We start from the raw sequence: 12071 nt of genomic DNA, 5'->3' as shown, positions 1-12071 counted from the left end.
CCAGCAAATGGTGTGTACTGGAAACTAGCAGCCGCATGCGCAATATATCCTCTCCTCTTTCCTCTACTGCTTCTTATTCCTCTTTACAAGTACCGTGAGCCTCGTCTCGATAATGAAATTTGTTTTGGTTTTAAAGTTTTCTTTGAAAACTATAAAGAGAAATATTGGTTCTGGGAGATAATTGAGATGTATCGGAAACTGATCCTCATCTCAGCCATCCTTCTGTTTGATTCCAAAAGCCATTCTCAAATTGGCTTGCCGTAATTTCTGCAAGTGCATTAGGAATTTCTCACACCATGGTCAGACCCATAAAAGGCAAATTGAAGGATCGATTACAAGCCTTTATGCTTTGGATAATATTCTTTAATGTCTGCCTCGGTGCAATGTATTTACAGCTCACCATTTTCCAGAATCCAATAGGAAACGAATCCATTTTTGGGAATGTCATGTCTGTGTTTCTGAATAGCGCTGTGGTATTAATTGCTGTTGTTAAGTTCTATTTGCTTACACTAAACAATGACCGATTTTGCTAATACTGGGATCAGAATGAACGCTGGAACTGGCCAACCTAGTACGAGATCCTTGATGGCCAAGGAGAGAATTGATCTCCGTGAGAATGTGTAAATGACCGTAGATATCGCGGAGCGAAAGAAGGTTTGCAAAGATACCCTTTTTAAAACATAAGTGAAGCTCTTCGAGTCTCTGTGACAAAAAAGATCCAGGCCGCGCGAAACAGGATGGCATAGAAGCTGTGGTAACTTATTACGGACTACTGCAGAAACCCACGAATTGGAAAAAAGGTTTTCCTTACAATTCTGTACCTTTCGGGATGTTTAAGGTCTTTTTCACATTTCCACACTGATCAAAGTTTACCTCATGGAGAGAAAAAAGGTTGGCAAACATACAGCTTGCGACGCTTTCTTTGCTCTGCTTCTTTCGCATGACAACAAGAAAGATCGAAGCCGCGCGAAACAACATGCCCCTTGAGGGACCTGGTACAGGATTGTCTAATCCTAACATTTATTGGTACCCTGTATTAGCAAAGTCGCGTATTGTTAAACTGCACTGAATTTATATTGTACGACTCGGGCTTACGGCCGCTAAGCTGGCTGAGGAAAAATAGAGCCATCACTCTCCCGGATTGTACAATTTGGGAACAAGACCTCACTTTGAGGTTTTGCAAGACCAACCTCTTTCTCCACAATTAAGAAGTTATTAAAAAGTTGAACCATACAAAGCAGGCAAGGGGTATGTAAGCCAGATAATCTGCGTTGTATTACATCTAAGTTATCTCATTCCCTTCTTTAATTTTTACTTTCGTCATGACAACCTGTAAACCACAGTTATTCGAATGTAAAAAAGCTTCCGACATCATTCAATAACTATCGAACTGTTTGGCGAATTCGGAAAAAGAAAAAACCTAAACATTATGGAGTTTTATTGAGCAGATTCTGCATGATCTCGTGTCATATGTCTTTTTTTTCAACAGTTCCTTTTCTTAAAGTCTAAGTGGAGAAATTTCTCCCCCTCGCCCAGCGCGATGCTTCCGGATGATGTGTGGCAGATGCCGCGATGGTTGTTGGAACGGACGGAGTGATTTGTTCCTAATTCAACCAGTAACAGAGGAACGATTAGTTTTCGAAGAATAAAAAAACAAATTATTTTGGCTTCATTATGGTATTTTGGGGCGGCAGAGAGAGTACTCAGGGATCTCTCACTTTGTTTCTTGGCTTTACCCCCAGCCTAAATCTGCTGCATTGCTTAGCTATTAGCTGACAAAAAAAAAATCATTTATTTTGGTTTCGCTTCAATTACATCCGTGGTTCGTCAAATGTTTTCGAGAATTAGGTAACAAAGAAAAGTTAGTTGTATAATAGGTCTAAACAAATATTTTGCAATGCAAAATAGTGCATGAACAGTGTTATGCTTTGCTTCTTTTCTCCGTGTATTTAATTATTTCTTTTTCATTCTTAATTCTATCACAGAAGATGTCGCTCTATAATTAGTGGACCTTCGTCTTGCATACCCCACCCATGGGGCCGGGAAGCTAAATATATTTAAACATCTGAAAGGCTTATTTACTAATCATTAATATTTTTACCTATAGAACATTGCAATTGGCCACATTTACTCCAACACTTAATTGAACCATCTTTTCTTGGGAAAATTGGTTTACAACACTACTTCACCCTCGCTGCAAAACCACAAAACCTGGTCTACATTGTAGAATTAGAAACGGATCGAGACGATAACTTCTCCCTAGATTGCAATGATAAAAAAGCATCAATTTAGATGCGTCAATAGTTATTTTGTTATTCCCAATTCCTCTTAAACTAAATGCCCTATCTTGAACAAATGTAACAACAATAGCGGTAGATATTAATATTTAGAATACCATATGATTTACTAATAGGATAAAAGAAATATTAGCTCTTAATAAGCCAGCATATGTAGGATTGTGTATTCTTGATCTTTATATGACACTGATGTATGATTTTCAGTATAATTGTATTAAACCAAAGTATGGTAACAAAGCAAAATTATTATTGACAGACACTGACAGTTGAACTTATGAAATTGAAGCTGAAGATGTGTATCAAGACTTTTGAAAAATAAAGATAAATTTGATAATAGTGACTATCCAGAAAACACTCTATGTTTGACGAGAGTAACAAAAGGGCTGATGGAAAATACAAAGATAAAGCTGCATTTATCCTTATAACTGATAGCTTATTTATTTACTTTTTATTCATTCATTCTTTCATTATGTATTCATTTACTATCATTATTTTATTTTAGTATTGTTATTGTAATTATCTATTGTAAATAGCATTTTTATTGTAATTATCTATTGTAATATTAGTTTTCTTGGATTGTAAAGCGCCTTTGATCATCCCATAAATGTTAAAGGGTGCTATATAAATAAATAAATTATTAAATTATTATTAAATTCGTTGGTATAAGAAGTAACATGTATTCTTATATTAACCCTTTAACTTCCAGATTAAATTTGTAATTCTCCCATCTGTCAACCATGCAATTATTATAATGTTAGTCCTGAGAATTTAGTATTGGATCAAATTATTATCCTCAAATTGATATTTTTCTTTATTCTCATCACTTACCTGGTTGACATTGTATTGATATTGTAATGAGAAATTCTTTCCTGGTCACCCGTGGGAGTTAAAGGGTTAAAGATGATGATAAAGGTGATAAAACAGCAAAAGGAAAAAAGAAAAATGTTATCAAAATCATGAACATCAAACATGAAGACTATAAAGATATATTATTTAATAACAAACAAATGCATCATACAATGAAAACTATCCGAAGCAAAAATTATTAACTAGGAAGCTATGAGCTTAACAAAGTGTCATTATCTTGCTTCGACGACAAAGATACATATTGGACGGTATGAATTCCTATGTTTGTTGTCATCACAGAATCTGAAAAGATGTGACGTTACAACACAGCTGTGGCAGTCTAGTTAATGAGTCCAAGTTCCTGGTTAAGGTTTCCCCCTCAAAAGGGCCGTAAAAGTAGTTTCGAACAATAAAATGCCCTGAAAAAACAGCAGCCACCAACAGTGGAGCACATGCAGCTATGACTAGCTAAGCTCTCTTTGTTGATCAATTTATTTATCAATTGAACGATGGAACCGCAAAAAAGAATGAAAAGGAAAAAAGCAATTGGGTTGATTAAGCTCTCAATTACTCATCTAATTTCTGATCGTTATTATTTCTAAACTACATGTAAAGTCTAAGTTTTTTCTTGTCTTGAAATCTGGCCAATGAATTTTATGTTCTCATGTTTAATCTTTTGGTTTTCTCAGTTCAAACATTATGGATGAGTCAAGTCCATCAATTTTTGTATCTCAGCTGTTAAATCATATTGACTTTTGGTGCAAGTCAATGGCGGTAAACATGATGAGGAAAGGTTAAAAAGACGTTATACACTGTAACCCCAAAGCGGCCATTACTCTGCAATATGGTCTTCCTCCCCCAAGATTGGCTCCAGGACCTCATAATCTGTGTCTCTTTTGCGTCGACAGCCATGTATCAAATGGAGAAGACCCTTTCCTGAAAGGAAAAGAAACGTCACATAGCGGATTAACTTTCCACACGGAAAAGTTACAGAAAAGCAAACTAAATAGTAGTAGACAGTAGTACTTTGTAGTAGTAATTTGAAGTAGTAGTACTACAAATATTGTATCAGGAAGTGTTCTTAATTTCCAGCGGTGGAAAAACGTGTAATCCTTCAGTGAAGGTCGGAAGAGATAACGGATAACAATAATCAAAGTTTCCTAACATGTTCATACATTTGGCTCACTGCTAACCAAGTTTAACAACTTTGACCAGGTTTTTGTGACTTGATGTGTCAAAGGGACCACTTTGTCTCCCAAAGACCGAATCAACTATTTCACTTAAGTATAGTGCAAGTAGGTATTAATGCATTAAAGAGATATGTACTTGTCGGTGTAAAGAGCTCATTTACGAAAAAAGTAATTAAACAACTCCGACCAAACCCCTAAAGTCTTCTGCAATGCCGTTACAATATATTGATCGAAAAAAAAGTTCTGATCAGATGACTTACCAACTGCCACAACCAACACGGCACAGTTGAGAATCAAAAACATCACATTTACAAATAACGAATTGTTATCTCCATGCCCCTCGTTCAAGGCGGGCCGTGAATAAACTGCACCGAGACAGACATTAAAGAATATTACCCAAAGCACAAATGTTTGTAGTCGATCTTCAAACTTGTCTTTCATCGGTCGAAAGATGGTGTATACAATTCCTAATGCACTTGCGGCGATCACAGCAAAGCCAATTTGAGAATCACTTTCGGAGTCGAACAGAAGAATGACTGAAATAAAGATCAGCTTCCGGTACATCTCAACTATCTCCCAGAACCAATACTTGTCCTTATAGTTCTCATAAAACACTTTCAAGCTAAAGTTAAACTGTTTGTGTTTTTGCGGGTATTTTCGACATTTCCAAAGGAGTGCCAACAGCAGAATTGGGAAGGCGATGGGATACAGTGCAAACCCAGCAGCGATGTGCCAAAAATCAGTGTGTCGAGAGGTAGAACAAGGAATGGAATAGTCGGCCTTCAGTAGAGAAATACAATCGCTGTCATCATTCAAGAAACACACCTTGACACACGCTCCTGGCAGGGGCAGAATGTTTATAATCTTCTTACTTGTTATTGGATAAGACAACAGGAGAAATAAAAAGATGTTTCGATAGCAAGACTTCTTCAAGTTTGAGATTTTTTCCCGTTTGGATTCCCTCGTTGAGCACGCCGAAGCACTCTCTGGCATGGAATTCTCAATTCCATAAAAGGCATTTTCTGCTGTGGTATCCTCCATTCTTTCTAAGGCGTTTCCTGCTATAAAATTGGGATTGTTTTCTTCCGTGGAATTATCCATCCTGTTAAGGAGAAGCATTTTAGAGAAGAGATAAAGCAGTATTAAAGAGACAGCAAAGACGTTTATAGTAACAGCGAGGACAAATTGAATAAATGGTCCAAGCGGAGCACAGGGTGAATGCAACTCAGAGGTGCGAACTGTAAAATATTTCCTTCAACAAATTTCAAGCATTTCGCCGCAGATAAAATAACCATTGGCCACTGGACATGCAGCAAAGCTGAAAAAATACCAGCAAGAACTTGATAGAATCCAATAATGATCTTAATGCAGGACATAACGACATCTGCAACAAAACGATTGTCTCCTGTTCGTCTTGAGTCGCACTTGAAAACAATCACAAATAGCAGGACAAAGAACAAAAGTATCAGACCACAAGAAATGACTGTGACCACCAACTTGGGACATTTTAAACATCTGTTGAATCTAAGATAATGGTACGAGGAACATGCTGCACAGAGGATACCCTGGTAGCCAGTGCTACACGTTGAGTTTATTCCGCCCTTACATGAGTCTGGATAAGGGCACTTCAGAGACTTTGGTAACAGTCCTTCAAAAGTGGAGAAGGTTTTATTATACTCAGCTGTGGTAATGTGGATGTTTTGGACGAAACTTGTGTAAGATTCCATTTTTTCGGAGCTTTTCCATTTCCAAAAGTAATTTGGTGCTAATATTGCCGTATCATTCTCACAGTTCATTCCATGATATGGACACGATTTGCATGGGCCAAAACGATCCAAGCGGTAGAATTTATGGAGGCATCGACATGCACGGTAACCAGCGATTTCATCAGTGTTAGTACCTGTTTACAAACACAGAGATGTTATGTAAAAACATAGTGATCAGAATTTTCCAACATGAAAACCCTTTACTTTCTTGAGAGATCTTTCAGAGACCAGTTGATCAAAGGACGGATAACACTATCAGACGGATAAATCGCTATTCAATGGATAAGTGTTAACAGAAAGTACTGCACTATCCACCGAATCGAGATTTGTTCAGTCAAGAGCGCTATGCAGTCTTTGAACAACCAGAGCCAGATGGATAAACTTTCTGCTAAAGTACAACCACCAGTGCTCTCCACAACATCGTAAACCTATGGTTGCATGGGGAGTGATACACATCAGAGACAGAGCACCAAATTTTACCGACAGCACCCGGTCAACAATTTACGGTTAGAGATGGGTAGTCATTTTACCTCACCGCCTTCCGAAAATTAGCAGTACAGGTGTCGAAACAAATTGGTTTTCCTAGCCTGGCTCTACAATCAGTAATGACTCTTAATCGCGAGAAAATGTTTGATAATTAGTTTATGTGTAAAATCATAATGAAAAGCAGGCACATTTTTCAAATTATAAAATCATGGTCATCGGACAATAAGGACGAAAGTAAAATCACGCAAGAGCTTGTATTGAACCTGATCCTTACCGTATGGGCATGCGCGATAGTCAGTAGGACTTTTTCCAGGATGCTTCTCTTCATGAACATAGGTACACGTGCGGCAAATCTTGCATTCATATTGACTCAACCCGTCTTTATCAGGACGAGATGGGTCAATATGACAAAGAAACAATTCTCGTTCTTGAGCAAAGAATTCCCTATTCTTGTGGAAAGAACTTCTGAAACCGAGATTCTTCTCAAGATATTCATACGTAATGCATTCTTACAAGAAGAATTCTCTTCTATTCAATGTTATTGCCGCAATTTTTCAAAACTCATTTTCAACCATTATTTTCTCTTACCGTAAGGGCATGCACGACAGTCAGTCGCGGATTTTCCAGGGTAGTTAATCTCAGGAACATAAGTGCCAATGGAGCAGGTCTTACAGTCAATTTGGCCCATTTCGTCTTGGTAAAAGCCTCCTGAAAATAAAACATTTGGGAGCGATACTCTATCCATTGAGGCCAGACACTCATTTTATGGTTTTTAGCTAAACGTAAATGTCTTCAAAAACAGATTACAATATGTAAAGCATCGTATTTACCTGCAGGGCACCTCAAGCAATTTGTATTCGCTCTATCACGGCTGCTGTAGGTGCCCGTCGAGCAAAGGCTACAATTAAGGCATCTGGGATAGTCCCCCTTACTGCATTTAGAACACATAAAGCCGGAGTCTAGAAGACCATCCAGTTGATAGCGGCGTTCCCGGGAATCGACGATTACAAACAAAGATTCTGTTGGAGCACATACACTGATGAAAGAAAATAAAAACCAGAAACTTGTTAATAAAACCAAAAGGGTGAAAAGCCGGCGCAACAATTCACTGTAATTCAAGGTTAAAGAGTTCCACAAAGCTTATATGTAAGGCAAATTAAATGGCCTGGATTCAGACTCACACCAAACCAGACCAAAAGATACTGAATATGACAAATCATTGATGAAAGCTCAAACATGATACATTATAGAACAAGACAGCACAGCACATCACAGCCGGATTTTACTGCATCTGAGAAAGTAGACCAAACCGAAGATAATATACTTGAGCAACCTATATGTAAATGACCTCGAGGCAGCAAAAAATGACTGATCTGTAATGTTTTTAAAACTTTGGTTAAATACTGCAAATTCACAGTAACGATGACTAACTTCTTTTCTTTGTTGATATACATTATCAAGTCAAGGTCAATTAATCGTTATTTTCAATCTGATCATGAGTTTTACAGCAAAACCCGAGCGATCCTGAATTACAACCAAAATTGCTCTACATGACCTTTCACTTACACTCTTGCCTCGTTTATCCCTAGAGGAAGCTCTTTGAGGGTTTTACAGGAGAGAGCCCTAAAAAGAAGTTCAAACCTTTTAACTTTACGATGAGGTTTGAGGTATTCTTAAGTAAATTGACAATTACTAGGTTCAAATGAGGTGGCTCATTTGGTCAGAACCGTGCACGAAGATCAGGATCAGTCAAGAAAAAAATTATTGAGCAGTTTTTTGTTTATCACTGCATGGTTAAACACCTTCAAGTTAGTTGGCATCACCAGAGGTTTCAGTGATCTTAAAAAAAACAAGGTGTCTCTCTCGGAAGGTATAACCAACTTGAATCACAAATTGTCAAATATCTCAAATAACAATCTTTATCCAAGCAACTGCAATGAGGAACAGTGGGTATGTAATGGTATTAATGACTCAAAGTTCATACTTATTGAATGCAAAAGGGCCTTGAAGAAATGTATCATAGTTAGTAGATTAAGAACTATCTATACTTACAAAGTAACATTTTCAGTCAGTCCATTGAATACATTTCTTGGAAGTGACGTTAAGGCGGGATTTTCAAATAGCGTCCTAAAATTCAAGAAGTTAATTTGTTTATTTATAAGCTAAAGAACGAACTGCTTTAAAATGGCAGTTTCCCTCACGCGGAATACATTTGTTGCTATCCCTTACAAAGAAAAGCGAAGGGGAAACTTGACTTAAAACCATCAAGATCGTGATACTGATTTAGACAAACAAACTACAAATTAATGGATATTACACTTTTTTAAAATGCTTAATACTGTAGAACTATGTACGAAACTGAAAGAAAAGCATATCATTTTACTTCTTTTCAATACAACTTACATCAAACGCAGATCAGTGAGGCCGCGAAAAGCATTCGCATCAATGTTTTTGATTCGATTTCCGTGTAAAAACCTATAGATAAAAATAAACAGAGAATCAAACTATCTTGTGAGATTTCAAGGAAAGGAAAGGTGTTAGAACACACTATCTTAATGTAAAGGTAATCTACGTATATTAATGATCTCCATGTAACACCTTAGAATTTGCAAATAATTTATAGATTTTAAGTTACTTACAAAGACTTCAAAGACATTTCAGCAAAAGCCTTTTCAGGAAGAGAAACCAGACTGTTGTTGACAAGCATCCTTAAAAATAAACAAGACGGACGCTTCAAGCTTTCTGTTAAACCACTCTCACACACAGCTCTCTCTCGGAGATTAGGAGTAAGGGCTCCAGTAACGTTCTGTATTAATTAGTTCTTCCGCGCTATTTTAGAGTAAACGTTTCTTTTTGCTGTGTGTGTATGTTTTGTTAGGTACAGTAATTTAAAATTCATTTCTAAACGTTTCATATAATACACTAAAAATTCAAATTTCTTCGTGTTTACTTAAAGAGAAAAGATTACTTACAGCAACGTCAGATTTCTTAGCCCAGCAAAGGTAAGGCTGCTAATTTTTGAGATGTTGTTGAAGTGCAAAAACCTAATTAAAGGAAAATGACATTGATGTTCAGAATAAACCTTTTTTTATTTTGTGCTCTAACTGTTTCAAAACAAAAAACAAAGGAGAAGAAAAGGCAGATTTGATCTCAATAAACTGAAAGAGTTTTCAAATAATATTTCTCTAATTAGCATGTTTTAGGGTTACCTCGTAATTTTTGATGACAGCAGGTTGCATGGAATAAGACGTTTTTCGTCTTGTCACGCGCCTGGGACAAAGAAAAATTCTGAGTCCCCATGAGGAATCGAATCCCATGGGAACCCAAAATCTTTTCTTTGTCCCAGTCTCGTGACAACTGAAGACGTAAAACATCTTTCTCTATTTCTTTACCGAGCTCAAAACTTATCATCTCTCTTATTATATTTACAAACAGGTTACGTGTTTGAAAATAAATTTTCTCTTACAATACTTTCAATTGCTTGAGGCATAGTTAGTAGAGGAGACTGGTTATGAAAGTCGGCAACCTTCAAAGCGCGAAACAATAGGGCCGCTTCTGATGTTGAACGTACCTGTCACGTGATCGCGACGGTGCACAACTTTCAAAGATGGCGGATGCAGGAGACGACTTATTCTTGTTCGGCGATGATTTTGAGGCAATTTTAGACCTTCTTGACGAAGATGAAGCACTACAGGAACAATTTTCAACTGTTGCTAGTGAAGTAAGTGCCAATTATATAAACATTCACCCGTACTTAGTCTGTTTCCAAAAGAATTACGGAGTTGTACGCGACTGTGCTGTCACGCCAGCCAAAAAACAATAAATAAAACATTGATCCGACGCTTTCGATGATTCTTTTCCCTCTATACTCTAGCAATTTCATAAAAAATGCGTTCAATTTCTTTAGCAGAAGTGCTCTGGATGCTTTAGGTGCTGAATTTGCCCGATTATTCTTTGTTTTAAGAAGACTTCACGGGGCATGCAACAACAACAACAAACTCGATATTGGCAAATGTGTCTTTAGGAAAAAAGACCAGTGACAGTAGATCGTTGAAAGTCGAGGCCTGAAGACTACAATATTATTGAATTATGATTTGATACTTTTTCGTTTTCAGGTCGAATCAACAGAGATCGTGTGCAGCGACTGTGGAAAAAAGTACAAATCAAGAGGAGGCTACCAAAGGCACAGAGCTACAAAGCACATTGCAGATCAAAACGCACATCATTTAACTTTGACGCCAAGCATTCTTGCCGAGATAGTAAACAATGCTTTGAAGAACATTAGTGAAAGGGAAGTGTTTGCAGCAGATCTAAGGAACGAATTAAAACGATATGAATATGAAGAGCCTGGAGGAGAAACACAAGAATTCACTGTGATAAAGAAATTATTTGAAGACTATTTCAAAACTGGGAATGCTGAGAAATTCTATGGCAACTACTATGCTCAAGTACCATTGAAATCTACAATTTTTTTCAAAAGACTGTCTCGTAATGCTGTAACACTTCTTGCGACCAAGGTAGCTGATTTTATTCTATCCTTCTGCAAAGGCATCAAGTCTTCTGACAAAAACCCACCTTCTGTTTAAACAATGCTGTCAGAGAAAGAACAAGCTGGTCTGCAGTATGTTGGTGGATATGTGTTGCATAACTTGCACAAAAAGTATGCAAGAAAGAACACAACTGAGAGCCAACAGGCAATGACAATCTTGAGAGCTGGTAAACTGGAGCATGGATATGAGAACCAAAAACTGGTATCGAGTTTAAACCGTGGGGGGTTGTGGAACATTACAAAGTATGCACAGAGCATTTTCCTCAAAACAGAGTGTCATTTTAGACAATTAACTTCAGTAAATTCTTTGCAAAAAGTGGATATTGCTGGCATAGTGCATAACACAATAACTGACAGTGCGATATTGTCAAGCTATCAATGTATGGTTTCAGATGCAGAGCTAATACCCAATGTTGAAGTAAGCAACAATGTCTTCCATGCTATTGTATGTTTATATATAAGGGTGCGGTCATTATCTTGTGCTAAAGACATCATTCAGCGCTACAAAATTAATGCAAAGCAGTCAAAGGGTAAAGCGCTCCGAAAGGAGATCATGAGGAGTCATGAACAAGAAACAGTTAGGCAAGATTAAAATAAAACATTTTATTATCCCAAGTGAAACATGGCATTGTAAAAAATTTGTTAATTATTTTTTATGAATGTTTTAAAACACTTACATGTATCAATTATCAAGAACATTTGAATTAAGAACTGTTCACATACAATGTAAAGCCGAATTTACCATGCCACGAAAAATCCTGTGCATGACATGTTTAGAGTCCTGGGCCAGGTTGTTAAAAGCTGAATTAAGATAACCCAGAATTAGTGCAATAGAGAAATTATCCTGGGAAATGCCTTCTGAAGGACAATTATTTTATGTACTATAATAAAGACAAGACACCTGGTTGTTCATGTTGGATTAAAAGTAAAAAAGAAA

At 37.1% G+C, this 12071-nt stretch overlaps 1 protein-coding gene across 1 annotated transcript; it reads left to right on the top strand.

Annotated features, from left to right (window-relative positions):
• The first annotated feature begins 10072 nt into the window (after positions 1-10072).
• LOC149047622 (uncharacterized) lies at positions 10073-12071 on the top strand. Its single transcript, XM_089203990.1, has 2 exons — positions 10073-10306; positions 10701-12071. Exons 1-2 carry the CDS (start codon positions 10193-10195, stop codon positions 11169-11171), a joined length of 585 nt encoding a protein of 194 aa, XP_089060116.1. The 5' UTR covers positions 10073-10192; the 3' UTR covers positions 11172-12071.

Source organism: Pocillopora damicornis, chromosome 4 (genome assembly GCF_964200805.1).
Source record: "Pocillopora damicornis chromosome 4, jaPocDami1.2, whole genome shotgun sequence".
Lineage (NCBI taxonomy): Eukaryota > Metazoa > Cnidaria > Anthozoa > Scleractinia > Pocilloporidae > Pocillopora > Pocillopora damicornis.
This window is presented reverse-complemented; position numbering and strand designations above follow the sequence as displayed.

Excerpts from the sequence above, each read along its gene's own strand:
- LOC149047622 (XM_089203990.1), top strand. The coding sequence starts at position 10,193 with ATGGCGGATGCAGGAGACGACTTATTCTTGTTCGGCGATGATTTTGAG. Across the intron at positions 10,307-10,700 it reads TTTCAACTGTTGCTAGTGAA|GTCGAATCAACAGAGATCGT; the intron begins GTAAGTGCCAAT and ends TTTCGTTTTCAG.